General features: G+C 35.8%; 1 protein-coding gene across 1 annotated transcript in view; it reads left to right on the top strand.

Moving 5' to 3' along the window:
• Positions 1-17,749, top strand: part of cntnap2b (contactin associated protein 2b) — a 53,472-nt gene extending 35,723 nt beyond the window's left edge. The window contains exons 14-26 of the mRNA XM_048164038.1: positions 514-632; positions 740-824; positions 915-1,071; positions 1,381-1,508; positions 4,248-4,418; positions 4,838-5,056; positions 5,964-6,200; positions 6,387-6,614; positions 7,775-7,908; positions 8,012-8,105; positions 9,630-9,860; positions 11,830-11,904; positions 16,434-17,749. Of these exons, the coding sequence (XP_048019995.1) occupies positions 514-632; positions 740-824; positions 915-1,071; positions 1,381-1,508; positions 4,248-4,418; positions 4,838-5,056; positions 5,964-6,200; positions 6,387-6,614; positions 7,775-7,908; positions 8,012-8,105; positions 9,630-9,860; positions 11,830-11,904; positions 16,434-16,633 (2,078 nt within the window). The 3' untranslated portion in view covers positions 16,634-17,749. The remainder of the gene's footprint in view (positions 1-513; positions 633-739; positions 825-914; positions 1,072-1,380; positions 1,509-4,247; positions 4,419-4,837; positions 5,057-5,963; positions 6,201-6,386; positions 6,615-7,774; positions 7,909-8,011; positions 8,106-9,629; positions 9,861-11,829; positions 11,905-16,433) is intronic.
• Positions 17,750-20,532: the final 2,783 nt, after the last annotated feature.

Raw genomic sequence — 20,532 nt, 5'->3', positions numbered from 1 at the left:
ACAAGCTGTACACTCACTACTTTACATTGTAGCAAAGTGTCATTTCTTCAGTGTTGTCACATGAAAAGATATAATAAAATATTTACAAAAATGTGAGGGGCGTACTCACTTCTGTGAGATACTGTGTATGTGTGTGTGTATTAGTGTTGTCAAAAGTACAGACTTCGATACCAGCAGGATCATGTGAAGCACGCACATCTTAAGTTCAGTTAATATATTTATATCATGTGTTAATTATATTCATTGTCATAACAATGAATAAATTAACACAATCACCCACATTTACACATCATTGACCCCTTTGGTACCAAAAAAATGACTAATGACTGAATTATGAATGTTTTTTGGTGCAAGAAATCTTAACTAACATTATAAAATATGATATTACTCATTTAAGCATTAAATTCATCCAGTTAGTTCTCCTAACACATTTATTTTAAATTAACAAACATAAAAATATATCCATACTTGAATACTCACTGTGTGGTACACCTGTGTATGTGTGTATTTCAGAAGACAAAGTGTGGACCACCATTGTGAACGACCTTCCAGCTCAAAGTTCTGTGGCAGCAGGATCCAGACCTGAAGACAAGACTGTGCTCACACTCAATTACAGCATGTCTGCTGAACAGGTGACGCTTAAAACAGTGTGAATTTAACAATTAACTCTGTTATATCTGAACAACAGATGCTGAATATGGTGCTCACCTGCAGAACTGCTCATGTTTTTGTGGTTCAGGTGAATGCCATCACCAGCAGCGCTGAGCTCTGTGAGCAGCATGTGGCGTACATGTGCTACAAATCACACCTGCTCAACTCGCCAGGTAAATGGATGTGGTAAAAACTAACATCTCCAAGAAGAAAGTTTAACTGCTCAAAGTTTGAGGTATTAAGATCTTTTCCCTTTGTTTTAGATGGTTCTCCGTCAACGTGGTGGGTCGGCAGGGGGAACGAGAAGCACTTCTACTGGGGTGGCTCAGGACCGGGCGTGCAGAAATGTGCCTGTGGCATTGAACGCAACTGCACAGATCCCAGATACTACTGCAACTGTGATGCGGATCTGAGGCAATGGTGAGATTTCAGTCTTTTCTTGTTTTGGTCAAGGGAACTATAGTAGGACTAGTAGAAGAAGCAGCAGCAGGCATAGAAGACATAGAGACAAGCCAGCTGTACACAAACCTGGTGGCCTTTTACTGTTAAATTGGATGGTTTGATCATCCAAAGTTTGTTGGAAATGCATACTACCATACACATTTTTTTTTTTCATTTGTCACTACAAAATTCCAGTTTGAACATATCCCATGTCTGCTGTATTGTACAATGCTATATTGCCCCCTTGTGGTCCACAATTCTTCCTCTGCATTGTGTTTGTTTCTCCAGGAAAGAGGATGCTGGTGTGTTGATGTATAAGGATCATCTGCCTGTCAGTCAGGTAGTGGTTGGCGATATACACCGCTCTGGATCCGAAGCCAAACTCACTGTTGGGCCGCTCCGCTGCCAAGGAGATCGTAAGTGCGGTCATGCTCTCAAAACTACAACATGTAGCATAGTTAAGCCAAGTAGGACATGTTCTTAGATCAATACCTATTCTTGGTCCGATCACAGAAACAACCACAAAACTAACTATGAAGTACCTTTAAAATCAGTAGGTTAAAGGTGCCATAGAACATCCTTTTAAAAGATGTAACATAAGTCTAAGGTGTCCCCTGAATGTGTCTGTGAAGTTTCAGCTCAAAATACCCCATAGATTTTTTTTATTCATTTTTTAATTGCCTATTTTGGGACATCATTAAATATGCGCCGATTCAGGCTGCGCGGCCCCTTTAAATCTCATAAATCTTGCGCTTGCCTTAACCAGCATAAACAAAGTTCACACAGCTAATATAACCCTCAAATGGATCTTTACAAAGTATTCATCATGCAGCATGTCTAATTGCGTAAGTATGGTGTCTAATTGCGTAAGTATGGTATTTATTTGGATGTTTACATTTGATTCTGAATGAGTTTGATGGTGCTCCGTGGCTAAAGCTAACATTACACACTGTTGGAGAGATTTATAAAGAATGAAGTTGTGTTTATGAATTATACAGACTGCAAGTGTTTAAAAATGAAAATAACGACAGTCTTGTCTCCGTGAATACAGTAATAAACGATGGTAACTTTAACCACATTTAACAGTACATTAGCAACATGCTAATGAAACATTTAGAAAGACAGTTTACAAATATCACTAAAAATATCATGATATCATGGATCATGTCAGTTATTATTGCTCCATCTGCCATTTTTCGCTCTTGTTCTTGCTTGCCTACCTAGTCTGATGATTCAGCTGTGCACAGATCCAGACGTTAATACTGGCTGCCCTTGTCTAATGCTTGAACATGGGCTGGCATATGCAAATATTGGGGACGTACATATTAATGATCCCGACTGTTACGTAACAGTCGGTGTTATGTTGAGATTCGCCTGTTCTTCGGAGGTCTTTTAAACAAATGAGATTTATATAAGAAGGAGGAAACAATGGAGTTTGAGACTCACTGTATGTCATTTCCATGTACTGAACTCTTGTTATTTAACTATGCCAAGATAAATTCAATTTTTAATTCTAGGGCACCTTTAAATAACATCAAAATTGCACACTGTTGTTCACTGTTAAAATTATCCTGTTATTCTTTTTTTACATTTTCACTTTTCTTTAGTGTGTAATGTTGCTGTTTGAGCAAAATGATCTGCAAGAAAGTTACAAAGCACAAAGTCACTCCAGCAGGAGTTTTTCTCTATATCAGTGTCACTACTGAACTCCCTGAAATGCCTCGACTGTAGTCTTGAGTTTTCTTCTGTGAACATACACTTCACAATATTCCTCATTTAAATAACTCCCGCCCAAGGCATATGCAAAAAAGGGGTGAGGCCTGTTTAAGATGCATTAGTAGTGTGCTGAAACTCGTGGTTATGGTAAGGTTCATGACAATTCCGAAACATGCTCAAAACAGTTGACCAGTCACAACACACTGGTCCAGCTGGCCAATCAGAGCACATTGTGCTTTTCAGAAGGAGGGGCTTCATAGAGACCAGAACTAAACAGGGGTGTGTTTCCCAAAAGTATCGTTAGCCAACTAACATCGCAAGTTCCGTCATTACTAACATAGTTCAACGATTTGGCGATAATAACATAGTTCAACATTTACAAACTGCATCGCAAGCTTGTGTGGTTGGAACGACAGCTAGCAACCTTTGGTGAGAAGCATAGTTTCTTGTTTTTATGACATGTGAACTTGACAAATCGTTATCTTGAGCAAAATAAACAAGCTGACATTTAAAGGGATCATCATTTACTCACCCTCAGGTTGTTCCAAATCTGTATAATTTTCTTTGTTCTGTTGAACACAAGGGAAGATATTTTGAAGAATGTGTTAAACAACAGTTTTGGGACACCTTTGACTTTCATGGTAGTTTTTTTCCTACTATGGAATTCAATGGTGCCACAAAGTGGCCTGGTTACAATCTTTCTTCAAAATAACTTCCTTTGTGTTCAACAGAACAAAGAAAATTATACAGATTTTGAACAACTTGAGGGTGAGTAAATGATGATAGAATTTTCATTTTTGGGTGAACTATCCCTTTAAGTACAATGTATATCTTTTATTTCGAGTATATACAAATGTCATTTACATATTTTAGTTTGTCAAGAGATTTGAAGCACCGTTTTTAAAGAGTGCGCATGTGTATACGTAAGAACAAGCCTATGATTGAATCTGGAATTGAAGCAAAATAACTGAGAAAAATAACAATTAGTCCTCAGATGCCATGTCCGTAATTTATAGCAAAAAATCTAGCATTAAGTTAATCTCAAACGGATTCATTTAAAGAAGTTATTACTCACCAGCTGCGTGACGTCATTCATCAACGAGGCTGAATGACAGGTTTGCGACAATACGGTTTCGGGAAACAGTCGTGACTAGCTAGATGATTTCTTCAACGATGCATCGTACTATGGTAGTGAAGCAGCGAGTTACGTAGTTGTACGGGAAACGCACCCCAGAGTGTTACTGACAGACTGGGAAGAGAGAAGCTGCAACAATGTAAAAAATATGAAAAATAATGTGTATTTTGAATATTCAAGCATGAAAAACTATTCAGTAGAGCCCAAAAACAAAATCAAGACTTTGAAAATAGGGCATAATATGTCCTCTTTAAATTTTACCAAAACAAATGTCTACTGAGTTGTCAGTGTGTTTCTTTTATAGGTCACTACTGGAACGCAGCGTCCTTCAACACACCTGCATCTTATCTTCATTTTCCCACCTTCCAAGCCGAGACCAGCGCAGACGTTTCCTTCTATTTTAAGACTTCAGCCTCACATGGCGTCTTTCTGGAAAACCTGGGCAATCCAGATTTCATTCGCTTAGAACTCAAATGTAAGCTTACATTTAGAATACCACATATTTTTAGCACCTCATCTTGAGGTAAATCACTATTATCTTCCCTCCAGAGAAAAGATATTATACTATTATAGTATGTATTAATATTTTGAATTAGCTTTTATTTTTATATTTTCATTTTCCATTTTAATATTGGTTTAAGTTTTAGTAATTTTTTTTTGAGATTTTGTCATTTTTTTCATTTTTATTAATTGATTTTTTTTTTGTTTTTTTGTTTTTTTTTGTGATTTTAGTACTTAAACATATTTCAGTTAGCTGCCATGCAACATTTCTAACAATAAATTGTTGTTTTAAGATTGTTCTTTATCTAAAATTCATATTTTATTTTATTACAACCAAAAAACCATTTTTAATAGCTTTAGTTTAGTTAACAAAAACATCCCTGCTTTCCACAGCTGCTACGGTGGTGTCATTCTCATTTGATGTGGGCAACGGGCCTGTGGAGTTAATGGTACGCTCATCTACACCCCTCAATGATGACCAGTGGCACAAGGTGGAGGCGGAACGGAATATTAAGGAGGCTGTTTTGCGATTGGACAAGCTGCATAGGGAGGTGCGGTCAGCCCCGCATCAGGGCCACACCCGCCTGCAGCTCTTCAGTCAACTGTTTGTAGGTAAGATCTCAATAAATTAGACTTCCAAGATTAATTTCACAGACAGCCTATTGAGTAATGTCCTGATTTTATGATGAAATTTTATCAGTTGTAAAACATTTCTGTATTTGCATGTGTCTTTTATGTATGTTATTATTGTTTGATGAGCTCACCAGGAAAAATTCCAGACAACCAGGTTGCTATGACAATCAATCAATCAATCAATCAATCAATCAATCAAAAACAATTTTCTAATAAAACATTATAAAAATTAAGGAGCCCCGCACATGACATGCAAGAAAAAAATTAAATCATGCACATGATTTACTAATTTGTTCCCTCGATTTACTAAATCATGCGCATGATTTATAAATCGAGGGAACTAAATAATAAATCGTGCGTACGTTTTAGTAAATCGAGGGAACGAATTAGTAAATCGTGCGCACGAATTAGCCTACTATTTTTTTTCCTGCATGTCATGTCCAGAGACCCGTTAAAAAGAAAAAAAAAAAAAGAAAAAAAGTACAATTCATGGTGTACAAAAAATGAATCTTAAAGTTATTTGGGGAAATAGAAATTTCCACATTCCAATTTCCAAATTTCCTAATGACAAATACGAAAAAATGAAGAGAAAAAACAATAATATAATAATATTAAAAAATATTTTAATAATAATAGTAATCAGTTTGGCTCCAGATAATTAATTATTATAAATAAATTAAGAAAATAATAATAATATTTAAAAAATTATTAATAATAATGAAAGTAAATTTGGCTCCATAATATCTCATTATAACAATTTAAAAATGTCTTGTAGTTATTGGTTATTTTAATTGAAATGATCAAATCTTTATACATTTTTAATTAAAAAAAAAGTTTTTTTTTTATTATTATTAAGGCTAATATCTTGTTATGTGTTACTCTTTAGGAGCCTCAGGGGGGCAGAGAGGATTTCTGGGTTGCATTCGTTCCCTGAAGGTCAACGGGGTGACACTTGACCTTGAGGGCAGGGCAAAGGTCACACCAGGGGTGAAGCCTGGATGCTCGGGTCACTGCAGCAGCTACGGAATGCATTGCCAAAATGGAGGGAAATGTATTGAGAAATACAACGGATACTCGTGCGACTGCAGTCTGACCGCCTTCGACGGGCCTTTCTGCAATGATGGTATGGGCCCATATTTTAGTAAATAGTTAAATCAGTTTTGTTTTGACTGTAACATAATGAGTGACAAAAACATTTAAATCCACAAATCTCGTACATTAGTACTGACATCAAAGCTAACAGACATGGACTACAAGCCGATTTGAATCAGTTTTGCTTTGTTCTTATTGTCATCTGCTTCCATTCAAGATGTTGGTGGGTACTTTGAGAGTGGGACCCTGGTGCGGTACGACCTCATGTCAGAGAGCAGCTCTCCTCCAGCAGTTAAAGAAGGTGACTCTGGATTCCTAAGCTCAGTGGGTAATCTGACCCATGAGGAGCTGAGCTTTAGTTTCAGCACGTCCCACACGCCCGCCGTTCTCATTTACATTAGCTCCAAGACGCAGGACTACCTGGCTGTGGTGCTGCGGCAAAATGGTGAGACTGTTTGCTTGTTTAGAGCTCAGATTTAATGCTTAAAGGGTTAGTTCACCCAAAAATGAAATTGATCCCATAATTCACTCACCCTCAAGCCATCCTAGGTGTATAGGACTTTGTTTTTTCACCCAAACACAATCAGAGTTTTATTAAAAATATCCTGGCTCTTCCAAGCTTTATAATGGGAGTGAATGGTACGCTATATTTTGAAGCCCAAAAACCCAGGATTTTTTATATTTTATTTTATTTCAGTTATTGTTTATTTCAAGTAAAGAAGATTTTTTTAATGATTTTTAGTTTTAGTTAAAGGGTTAGTTCACCCAAAAATGAAAATTCTGTCATTAATTACTTACCCTCATGTCGTTCCACACCCGTAAGACCTTCGTTAATATTCAGAACACAAATTAAGATATTTTAGTTGAAATCCGATGGCTCCGTGAGTCCTCCATAGGGAGCAATGAACACTTCCTCTCTCAAGATCCATAAAGGTACTAAAAACATATTTAAATCAGTTCATGTGAGTACAGTGGTTCAATATTAATATTATAAAGCGACAAGAATATTTTTGGTGCGCCAAAAAAAACTAAATAACGACTTATTTAGTGATGGCCGATTTCAAAACACTGCTTCAGGAAGCATCGGAGCATAAATGAAGCAGTGTATCGAATCATGATTCAGATCGCGTGTCAAACTGCCAACGGCTGAAATCATGTGACTTTGGCGCTCCGAACAGCAGATTCGGCACACTGATTCATTATGCTCTGATACTTCCTGAAGCAGTGTTTTGAAATCGGCCATCACTAAATAAGTCGTTATTTAGTTTTTTTTGGCAATCCAAAAATATTCTCGTCGCTTTATAATATTAATATTGAACCACTGTACTCACATGAACCAATTTAAATATGTTTTACTACCTTTATGGATCTTGAGAGAGGAAATGTCATTGCTCCCTATGCAGGCCTCACGGAGCTATTGGATTTCAACTCAAATATCTTAATATGTGTTCTGAAGATTAACAAAGGTCTTACAGGTGTGGAACGGCATGAGGGTAAGTAATAAATGACAGAATTTTCATTTTTGGGTGAACTAACTCTTTAATGATAATAACCCAACTTAGAAGCACTTGACATTGATGAAACATTGATTGTGTTTTCCCTCAGGTACTCTACAGGTCCGCTATAACCTGGGGGGATTGAGGGAGCCGTTCACCATCAGCCTGAATCATCGTAACATGGCGAACGGTCAGCCCCATAACATCAACATCACCCGACAGGACAGACTCATTCAGCTGCAGGTACTGTATAGTCTCAGTGGAGCCAATCGACAAAGATGGTTTACAGTTCAGATGAACGACTGTTAAAATTCACTGGATTTATGAGTCTTAATATGTGTTGAAGGTGGATCATTATCCCACAGTAGGCTACACTCTTCCTGAAGCCTCAGATGCTGAATTTAACCTTGTGAAGACAATATTCCTTGGAAAAGTTTTTGGTAAGCATTATTTAAATTGAGTTATTTGTTGTTTTAAGTGTGCATTTGGAATGTATGCATGTGTGTGTAACTCACAAAGCCGTGCATGATTGATCACAATGCCAAGGTCATAGCTTTGATTCCCAGGAAATGCATGAACTGATAAGATGTATACCTTGGATCCAATGTCAGTCACTTTGGATAAAAGTGTCTACCAAATGCATAAATGTAACATGTACGCTAAGTCAGTAAGATTTTTAATTATTTTTTTTAAATGAATAACAAAACAAGGCGTCTGTGAATGAGAGTCTGAAGCAAGGACTGATGGGAATTTGTCCTTCTCCACTTCACAGACGATGAGTGGAAGGACAATTTTAGAATGACACGACACTATATTCAACAATAACAACATCTCATTCCCCGTGTTATACGTGCCATTTCTACATCACTGCACATGCGCAGTACTTTCTAGTTTCGGTTTTAAATCCGATCAAGTATGTCCTCTCGATCGGATTAGAAAAGGTTTAAAACACCCCTTACAATCCGAATTAAATTTTAATTCATTCCAGTTGATGTGGGTACATGTGATATTTTTAGTCCAACTGTGCTAGTAGTCCGATTATTAGGGTCCATGTTAACGCAGCTAATGAAGGACAACTCTGACAACTAATTCAACAAATATTTTTATATTCTGGGAAGCAAAGTCTTCAACGCTGGTCCATAAAATGAAAGTATAACATAATTAAATATAGTGATATACTCTAGAAATGGCATTTCAAAGAGACCAACATACCTATTTTTCAGTCTATATTATTCATTCATTCATTTAGGATTTAGTATATTTGATTAGGAATAAAATTTGATTTCAAATCTTGTCACAAAACAATGTCATAACCCACAGAGTCTATGAATGCATGTCTCAGTTTTCTGTTTTTCCGTTCATTTGATCATCATGTGAAGCTCCAGGTTTCACTCCTGATCTCAATCCAGTCTCCAGGTTTCCCTTCAGACATTTCTAGCAGAAATGAGCTGTAACTCTGAGCTGCATTACACAGAGAGAGAGAGAGAGAGCAGCTGAAAGTGTGATGGGTTGATATCTACAGATAGCTCTCAGACAGATGGCTATTTGTCGCATTCACCTTAAACAGAAGGAAATCTAGAATTTTCTAGTCAAGATTCCGCATAGGTAGATTGAGAAAGAGACGGACAGAAAGGAGAAATCAGGCATTTAGCTTAGAGTTGCAAGACCTGCTATAGGCTGGGAAGATATACGCAGTTCCGCATCTGTGATCACAAACAGGTACCATGCTGATAAAATGTGTTATATTCAAAATATTAGCATATGTTTTTTTATTTATATGCATTGTAATAACATTGTGTTTACTCTGCGTTGAGATGAAGACTTCAGGTGGGATGTTTTTTTCTTTCTGTAGCTGGATGTTTGGTTGTGATGTGTAGTAATATTGGAAGAAAAGCTGAGGATAATAAAGGACAGAACAGCTTTTCTCTCTTCACATATATAAAAATGCTGCTGTTTTCTTTCAGAAACGGGTCAGATTGATCCGGTGTTGATAGAGCGATACAACACCCCAGGATTCGTGGGCTGTCTCTCCAGAGTGCAGTTCAACCGCATCGCCCCGCTGAAGGCCGCCCTGAGGACCGCACTGCCCTCCACAGCCTCCATACAGGGAGTCCTGGTGGAGTCCAACTGCGGGGCGTCTCCACTCACAGTGCCGCCCATGTCTGCAGCCTTTGACCCCTGGCACCCAGATTCAGGTAACCGAATGATGATGAAAAACAACTCTTTATTGGTGGTATTTTGCTCTTACATCTTTTTAACATTACAATGAAATATTGTACTGGCAGGGGAGTTATTGTGGAAAAAGTTCCACATCATGTTTTACTCTTGAGCAGGAAAAGAATTTCTACAGAATTTCTCTGTTATGAAGAGATCTTTCCTGGTTGCCTGGAAGAAATATATAATGACATGGGTATTACACCGGTATTACGACGTAAACATGAAATATGAGGAGATTTCATATTTAAAAAGCTTTAAAAACATACTAAACAATGTTTTATCAAAAATGTAATAATGCAGAATGTTTTCTGTGATTTAGGGGTTTAGGGGTAGGGGTAGTGTAGGAGGATAGAGTGTCCAGTTTGAACAGTATAAAAACCATTACGCCTATGGAATGTCCTCACTTTGATAGCAAAACAAACCTGTGTGTGTGTACCTGGTAAATCCTATGTTGTGAGGACCAAATATCCCCATAAGGATAGCAATACCAGTCATTTTTGACCATGTGGGGACATTTTTAACAGCTTATAAATCATATAAAATTATGTTTTTGTTGTTGTTGTTTTATGTAAAATGCAAAAAGTTTTCTGTGATGGGTAGGGTTACCGTTAGGGAATAGTAAATATCATTAGCTCAGTATAAAAACAATAAAGATAATGAAAAGTGTCCTCTATAATGTGTGTGTTTACCTGAGGATGTGTGTGGATTCACAAAATGGAGTATGAAAAATGATTTTAGTCTTTAGTGGTATTTTTCATTCATCTTGAGTTCATAATTCTGATATTTTTGTATAATCGGTGTTACATCCCAAATGTATTCCTTTTTATAACATTTATAACATTATTTTCTTTGTTAACTATAGTTAGTTTTTAGTTGTAATTGCATTGTTTTTATTATTAGTACCCCTACGCTGTAAAAAAGAATTGTTGGTTTAACTTAAAAAAAAAAGTAATTTATCTGGTTGCCTTAAAATTTTGAGTTCATTGAAATTAAAAATGTAAGTTAATACAATGAAGGCGATTGGTTTAATCAACAGAAACTCAAAGTATTATGTTATCTGAACCACATTAATTACTGAAGTTGATTTGACAAAAGAAAAGAATTTGTGATAACAAATCATGAAAATGATTTTTTACAGTGTAGTTAAAATTTTAGAAATAATAAATAAATTATTATAATAAATACATTATAGTAAATTATTAGTAGTATTACATTGATATAATAAATATATACTTAAACTGTAAACAATTTAAATTAATCAGTTTATAACTTTAATTTTAATATTAATGTAATATTAATAATTTTATCGGGCGATATAATCTAATATTAAAATAATAAATATAATAAATATTAGTAAAATATTAGAAATTAATTATTTAAATATAATCTAATAACATTTTTAATTCTCATTTTGTTTAATTATGCAAATATTTTGTATTCAATTGGCACTATTTTACTTGATTTATTTAGCATTTTATACCTCAGTATACACAGCTAATCCTCAAATCCATGGCAATATGAATTCACAGTTTTTGTCATGACAGAACTAAAGTGAGATTGCAATGGTGAGAGAGGCGATGTATTTGCAATCTTGTATTTTTAAAGTAATAATTAGTTTTAGATAGAGCATACTTTTTTGGTGTTTGTACTCTTACACCCATGACATTGAGTAGCTTGAGCTTTCATGGATATTTGTGGAATATGTAGTTTGGAGCCTGTGGAGACGGCAGATGAAAAGAGCAGACGGTTCGTCTCAGATCCGCTCCCCTGCCAACACCAGCCCCCTGACTCCTCCTGAGTGTGTGCAAAGATTCACTCATCTGCCCACCAGATTAACACACTGGCCTTCTGTACTTCATGTATGCCAAGAAATAATTTGAAAGGGATTGTAAACGTTTAGAGTCAGAAAACTGCTCTTTTCACAAAAGTTTTTCTCTTTCTTTCAAGCCGGTGCCCAGTTCCCATTCAACGAGGAACAGGTCAGCCGTGATGGTGTCAACAGAGACTCTGCAATAATTGGAGGTGAAATATACTGTTGTAGTGTAATACTCTCACACGCTTTAATATGCTTACATTAAGCATGCACAACAATACAGGGCACTTGCAATGTGTATTCCAATTTCACAATGTTTGCAAAATTGAAAGTTCTCTTAATGTTCACATAACCAAGAACTGGACACTGAGAAGGTTCAGAGAACATTCCGAAATAATGTTTTCATAATTTAAAGAGATAGTTCACCCAAAAATGAAAATTGAAAATTCTATCATTAATTACCCTATACCTAAATACCCTAATGTCGTTCCAAACCCATAAGCCTTTCGTTCATCTTCAGAACACAAATGAAGATCTTTTTTATTGAAATCTGAGAGCTTTCTGTCCGTCAATTAACAGCCTATGCAACTACCACTTTCAAGATCCAGAAAGGTAGTAAAGACATCATTAAAGTACTCCATGTGACTACAGTGGTTTAACCTCGATTTTATGAAGTAACACAAGTGTTTTCTTTGCACAAAAAACATAATTTACCACTTTATTTACCACTTTATCTCCAACGCACATTCACAAGAGGACCACAACACATGTGTGTTGTGTTAATGCGAGAGCAGGGGCCCGTTTCAATAAGGAGGTTCAACCAACTCTGAGTTAAAACATGAACTCTGAGTTGACTTACCCTGAAATGGAAAACTTTGAGTTTTCTGTTTCAGAACAGATGAATTGAGTTAGTTCAGTTGACTCTAAGTAGGTTGGCTCCGAGTTAAGCGCGTGCACCACGACTATGAAAAGCCATCATCAGTGGAGCTCCGATATTACGATTCACCATGGCAACAGTATGTGACAAAAGGACGTCCGGATACTTCTGAGTCAATGCAAGTTTAATTCTTATCACTGTTATAATATCAAAGGTGAAAACTGGCAGAACGGTAAGTTATTGAACTAATATTCATTTTCATGGTATCCCACATGCAAAAAAAAAAAAGAAAAATAATAATAATTTAACAAGATGCAATAATAAAAGTGTAAATTATTTCATTAATATTAAACACTCGTTAGGCAATTTACTTCAACTTTTAGAACATTTTCTTCATTTTTATTGAAGATAAATGCCTTTCTGATGTGATATGTGATGGGAAAAGGGAGAATAGCGAGCTCGGCAGAAGGCGGATTCGAACCCAGTCAATCGCATCACAAATAAATTCTCTGAATCGAACACACTGCCTACACCACTGCAACCACAGGAACGTGCACCAATTTTAACCTGGTCTGACGTTAGTGGGCGGAACTACTGTAAATTTGTACTTCGTAATAGACACTCTGAATAATCTTGTTTACCGTTTGCATTAAGATTTTTTTTATTACCAAACTGGCAGATATTGATCTTTTTACTTATGTAAAATGTACTTAATTTAGATTCCCCCAGGAAACAAGACTAAATATGTTATATCATTTTCGTATATGCAAAATCCATCTTGATATTTGTACTTGAAATAGGACAAAAAATACTCCGTACGAAAAGCATTTTTGCAGCATGAACGAATGAATGAACTATTTAAACATCACTTGCACTTTAAAAAGAGGGAGGAGACCGAAGGAAACTCTGGGTTTACCGAAGAAAACCTGCTCCCGACCAGGTTAGGTTCACAGAGTAAGTTACCACAGTAACTGACTCTGAGTAAGAGTTACCTCCCTTTTAGAAACGGGCTTGACTTAAAGGTGCTAAAGAGGATGTTTTGTTTTATACATTTTTGCAATATTACTTGAAACTGTCTTTACTAACTGATAAAAGACTATTTATTAGGTGCGCTGAAAGGAATAATATTAATATACATCATCTGTGCACGAGGTAGGGCCTTAAAAACATCAGCCAATCGTTTACGCGATCATCGCGTAAACAATTGGCCCTCTGGCTTGTCAATCACTGCCATGACGTTCCTTGTGAGAGACGAGCGCGGGCGGCTGCGCGCTCCAGTAACTTTCCACACTCAACAGGCTCCGCATGCAATGTTTTTGTCCGGAGACAGGAGTAACAACTGCAGATTATGAGTTACCTGCGGTGAGTCCGACATAATGAATCCACTAACACGACACAGTGAATGCCGGTGGTAAACACTCATGTTCCAATACTCGTGCACGAATTTTGGGAGGCGTTCCCTCGAAAGGAAGGAGGGTTGTTCTTAAGCATGTGCTCATTTCAAAAACTCAGTAACAGTCTTTGGTTTCTCAGTCGACGAAAAGATCCTCTTTATCACCTTTAACCTGCTTTCTTGGGTTTGACATACCTCCCATTCTGAAACGGAAAACCCAGAGTTTCCCTCATTTCAGGGTTAACATACTCAGAGTTTTCACTTAACCTCCTTTCTGAAACGGGCCCCAGGTGTTGGAGATTAATATTTGTAAATAAAGTGATAAATTATGTTTTTTTTTTTGCAAACAAAGCACTTGCTTTGCTTCATAAAATTGATGTCTTAATTTGTGTTCCGAAGATGAACAAAAGTCTTACGGATTTGGAACAACATGAGGTTGAGTAATTAATGACAGAATTTTCATTTTTGGGTGAACTAACCCTTTAATGGGAACATTCTTAGAACATATTTTTGTTAGCTGGATACTTGCTGGGTCTGTAAAACATGTTTTTGGTCTGTTTAATTTTTCTAATCTCATGAGACAACGATTTTTATCAGGACAAACTTTGAAAGGCTTATTTTGTAATATGGACTTAGAAAAACCAGTACATTCAAAAAAATCATTTATAGAAAAGTATAAACAGAATTGCTTAGTGTTTATTTATTAATTTTTGGATATTATAAAACGTTTGTATTTATTGTATTGTTTGTTGAACAGTACTAGCCTGTGAAGATGATGGCAATAAATTTAAATACAACTAACCATCCAACCAATGTGTATTAACCAATGTGACTGTATTTGCATACTTTGCTTTGACATCTTATCATTGGTGTAGAATATTTCTAAATATATTTTAATGACGATTTATTAAAGGATTAGTTCACTTTCAAATGAAAATGACCCCAAGCTTTACTCACCCTCAAGCCATCCGAGGTGTATATGACTTTCTTCTTTCTGATGAACACAATCTGAGATATATTAATAAATATCCTGATGCATCCGAGCTTTATAATGGCAGTGAACAGGACCAACGAGTACGAAGCTGAAGAAAGTGCCTCCATCCACACTGTAGAAAAAATCCCAGTAAAATTTACGGTAAAAAAACGGCAGCTGTGGTTGCCAGAACTTTACCGTGAAAAATACAGTAGCAACGTAAAAAAAATCTGTTAAATTTACGGTAAAATAACGTATTTCATTAACTGATATAATGTTAATTTACCAACCTAATGAAGTACTAATATCTGTTTTGCACTTTTATAATACCGTACACTGACAGTCACCAAACACAGTGGTGATAAGAGTCACATGATGAATCAAAGTTCATCACAAGCAGATTTACCACAAGCTGAGAAGGACAACGCTAACATATAGAAGGTGTATACCGTGTCATTCACACACACACTAAACACCAACATGGTAACATGCATGAAATTTTAAAAATGCAATAAACATTAATTTAACAACATTAGATGTAACATAAAACCCTAATGTACATAACTGATTAGAAAAAAATGAGAAAAACTAAGAAGAAACAGAGTTATTTCAACGAAAATATATCAAATGTGAAGTGTCACGCAGGGAATTGTGGGAATGTCAATTTACGTTTTTCACTGTAAATTTTACAATGAATTGTTATTTTTCACTTCCAAAAACGTTGAATTTAACGGTATTTTACCATAAAATTACATTAAATGTACCGTTAGATCTATTACAGTTATTCACCGTATATAGTACGGAAACTTTCTGTAAACCAATTGACAGTTTTTCACCACAGCATTTTTTTACAACAGTCTTTTACTGTTAAAATCACGGTCATTTTTTATCATAAACATATTCCACACGGCTCCAGCGGGTTAATAAAGGCCTTCTGAAGCGAATCGATGCGTTTGTTGTAAGAAAAATATCCATATTTAACAAGTTCTAAAGTAAATATCTAGCTTCCGCCAGACCGCCTTCCGTATTCAAGTGTAAAACTCTTGCAGTTTAAAACGCTTAGGTTATGTCCTATGACTTCCCTATTCAACTTACGAAACAATCAAGTTAAATACATAAGTTTTTTCGTAAGTTGAATACAGAAGGTGGTCTGGTGGAAGCTAGATATTTTACTTTATAACTTGGATATTCTTCTTACACAAATGCATCGCTTCGCTTCAGAAGGCCTTTATTAACCCCCCGGAGCCACGTGGAGTACGTTTATGATGGATTGATTTAGATGGATGCACTTTCTTCAGCTTATACTCGTGACCCCTGTTCACTGCCATTATAAAGCTCGGATGCGTCAGGATATTTATTAATCTAACTCTGATTGTGTTCATCGGAAAGAAGAAAGGCATATACACCTAGGATGGCTTGAGGTCATTTTCATTTGAAAGAGAACTAATCCTTTATCATAACAATCATGAGTTTAATAGCATTCTCTCTCACGTAGGCATCATCGCAGTGGTGATTTTCTCCATCCTCTGCACGCTGGTGTTTCTGGTGCGTCACATGTTCCGTCACAAGGGCTCCTACCACACAAACGAGGCCAAGGGGGCGGAGTCTGCCGACTGCGCCGATGCAGCAATCATCGTGAATGACCCCGCCTTCACAGAGACAATCGACGAGAGCAAAAAGGAGTGGTTTATTTAGCCATGCCCCTTGGGAGGGGCTTCATTCTCTGACATGGATACCCTGAGGGATACGTCAAGGGCAAGAGTTTTTTTGAGTAGCCGATGTGAAATGGACACTTGGCAGGTCCTGTTCTGTGCACTGACTGGCATGTCTGTTCTGTAATTATTTTGTATGTAAGCGAGTACAGCACAAGGACTTCTGTAAGATCATATTCATCTCATACACACAGGAATATTCAATGGACGATGGTAAAAAAAAACAACAACTGATGCATTTTTATCATTGCAATACTGGTCTGTTAACAAATGCATTTGACGTGTGTTCAGCAAACATGAATGCACCAAATACTCCAATAGCACAACGGAATGTGTACAGAATGCACAATTATGTTTCCGATAATGACATTTGATTGTATTTAACATTTTGTTGTCAGCATCTTCAGGACAATAATATATTGTAGCATGGTAATCAGCCAATTGCATTTCTGAATCATTCACCAATGTTAATGCAGCACTTTTGTATCTCATGGTAAATGTTCTTTACAGTTATCAGAATTCAGTGTTATTTATCTGTTTCTCCATAAGTGCTTGTTCAACCTCTCTGGAAAACGTGATAGGCAGTTCGGAGGGTTTTTATAAGGAGAATGCTCTTTAAAATACGAAAACTCTAGATAGAGATTTTAGTTCAGATGTGTTCAGTAGTACAAGATCATGAACGGTCCATTTGCTCCAGTCTCTTTTAATGTGCCTCAAAGGTTCAAGATTTCTTCTGGCCAAGCATGGATTTTGTGATAGATTTGATGGCCCTTACATGTTAATATAGAAGAAAGATTACTTTTGTGTGTGTGAGTGTGTTCGCAGTTTAATGCACTGCTTATTTGAAATCAGCCGCAGCAGCACAAATTTATGTATAAACCATTTTTACTATTGTCTTGATTGTGCTTGGTTAAGTCATTTTTATTTCTTAACTATGTCTGAATTACGCAAAGGAGCATTTCTGTATTTCTGGCAGTTTATTAACATGGTCTCATAAGAGTTTGCCCTCTCTGCTCATGTGAATCCACTAACAAGAGTATTATTCATACATCAGATAGATTACAAAACCTGGTTTATAATAAAGCACTACAATAAAGTTGCTTTCTGTATGTTTTGAGTTGTTTCGGTAATTAAGGGATTAATTCAAATTTCCTGATAATTTACTCACCCCCATGTCATCCAAGATGTTTATGTCTTTCTTTCTGCAGTCAAAAAGAAATTAAGTTTTTTTTTTAATGAAAATATTCCAGGATTTTTCTCCATATAATGGACTTCAATAGTTACCAATGAGTTGAAGGTCCAAACTGCAGTTTCAAAGGGCTCTACATGATCCTAGCCGAGGAATAAGGGTCTTATCTAGCGAAACGATCAGTCATTTTCTAAAAAAAAAAAAAAAAATTATATACTTTTTAACCACACTGTAAAAAAAAAAAGAAGGTTGTTTCAACTTAAAGTGTTCGTGCTGCCTTAAAAAAGTTTAGTCAACTCAACTCAAATATCCATGTTTTCACTTAGTACAACTTCACATTTCAAGTTGTTTAAACTTAAAATTTTAAGGCAGCACAAACACTTTTTTTTTTAAACAACAGTTTTTTTTTACAGTGCACAAATGTTCATCATTGCGCCACGCATTACGTAATCACATTGGAAAGGTCATGTGTGATGTAGGCTGAAGTACCGTGGTAAGGCAAAAACTCCATCTCATTTTCTCCTCCAACTTCAAAATCTTTTTTTTTTGTAAAGGCCATTTGACTTAGTCTTTGCACATTCACTTTTTAAACACTTGCTCGTTACTTTCCAAAATGATTACGTAATGCGTGGCACATCGCAGAGCAGTGCAAGATGAGCATTTGTGGTTAAAAACTATATATATAATATATATATTTTATTTATTTATTTTTTTTAGAAAATGACTGATCATTTTGCTAGATAGGACCCTTATTCCTCATCTGTAGAACCCTTTGAAGCTGCACTGAAACTGTAATTTGGACCTTCAACCCACTGAACCCTGTTGAAGTCCACTGTATAGAGAAAAATCCTGGAATGTTTTCCTCAAAAACCTTAGTGTTTTCAACTGAAGAAAGAATGGATGCACTTGGATGACATGGGGGTGAGGAAATTATCAGGAAATTTGAATTCTGAACTAATCCTTTAATATGTTTGAAATTGTCTCCATGCATTACCAGTACATTGTTTGAACATTTAAATGATCAAAATTTTATATTTATTAAGGTTCGTCACTGTCACATCAGAATTACTTTATGTGATTATAATGTAATGAAATCATTTGTTCTGTTGTTCTTTTTTTGAAAATGCTCATAAGATGATAAGATGATGCTCTTAAGATGAAATGTCATTTCATGTTGAGAGTTGTAAAGAAACTGACTCCAATAATGAACACATTGCAAATCTCAATAAACTACTGGATTGTTTTTGTAACAAAAAAAGTCATTTTTTTAGGGAATGAGTGACTTTTTAATACAGCCCTCTCCTTATGACTTTATTGTGTTGTTAATGATTCTGATCATTATAGGTCATGTTAATCTTAAAGGGGACATATACTTTCCATCTAAAGTCTGCTTATAATTTTAGTCAAGATTTTTTTGCACCAAATAGTTTCAGTAAATGGTCTAGGTGGAAGTTTTGATTTCACAAAATTTGAGTATGTCTACATCAAACTTTTTATATAGATCCTTTCAAAAAATTTACTGTGGTGGTACCATGGTAAACATATGGTCTCTCAGGTAGTATTACAATGGTACTTTGATAGATACAGTTGCAAGAAAAAGTATGTGAACCACTTGCAGAATCTGTGAAAATGTTAATAATTTTAACAAAATAAGGGAGATAATACAAAATGCATGTTATTTTTTATTTAGTACTGTCCTGAGTAAGATATTTTACATAAAAGATGTTTACATATAATCCACAAGATGAAAAAAATAGCTGAATTTATTAAAATAACCCCATTTATAAGTATGTGAACCACTGATTCTTAATACTGTGTGTGGTTACCTGATGATCTACGACTGTTTTTATGTTTTGTGATGGTTGTTCATGAGTCTCTTGTTTGTCCTGAGCAGTTAATCTGAACTCTGTTCTTCAGACAAAACCTCCAGCTCCTGCAGATTCATCAGTTTTCCAGCATTTTTTGCATATTTGAACCCTTTCCAGCAGTGACTGAATGATTTTGAGATCCGTCTTTTCACACTGAGGGTGTAATAGACGGGGGGTGAAAACTTTTGGAATTTGAAGATCAAGGTAAATTGTATTTAATTTGTCTTCCGGGAAACATGCAAGTATCTTCTGTTGCTTCCGGAGGGCAGTACTAAATGAAAAAAAATTATATTCAAGCGAAATAAGAAAAATGTTGACCTCTTCATCCTGTTCAAAAGTTTTCACACCCCCTCCTTAATGCATCAGTGAATGTTTGAACCTTTTTTAATAGTTGTGTTTTAGTCCCTCAGTTGTCCTCAGTGTGAAAAGACGGGTCTCAAAATCATTCAGTCACTGCTGGAAAGGGTTCAAATATGCAAAAGATGGGTTTTGAATTTTTGGGACCTGGAGGATTTTTCTGAAGAACAGAGCTCAGTTTAACTGTTCAGGACAAACAAGAGACTCATGAACAACCATCACGAAACACAAAAACAGTCGTGGATCATCAGGTAACCACACACAGTATTAAGAATCAATGGTTCACAAACTTTTGAACTGGGTCATTTTAATAAATTCAGCTATTTTTTTTTTTTTTTGTCTTATGGATTATTTGTAAACATATTTTACGTCAAATATCTTACTCAGGACAGTACTAAATAAAAAATAACATACATTTTGTATGATCTCTCTTATTTTGTTTAAAATTTTGCACATTTTTACAGATTC

The sequence above is a fragment of the Megalobrama amblycephala genome, linkage group LG17 (genome assembly GCF_018812025.1).
Source record: "Megalobrama amblycephala isolate DHTTF-2021 linkage group LG17, ASM1881202v1, whole genome shotgun sequence".
In the NCBI taxonomy this organism is placed as follows: Eukaryota; Metazoa; Chordata; class Actinopteri; order Cypriniformes; family Xenocyprididae; genus Megalobrama; species Megalobrama amblycephala.
Note: the sequence above shows the minus strand (reverse complement) of the source record. Positions and strands in the feature narration are given on the sequence as shown.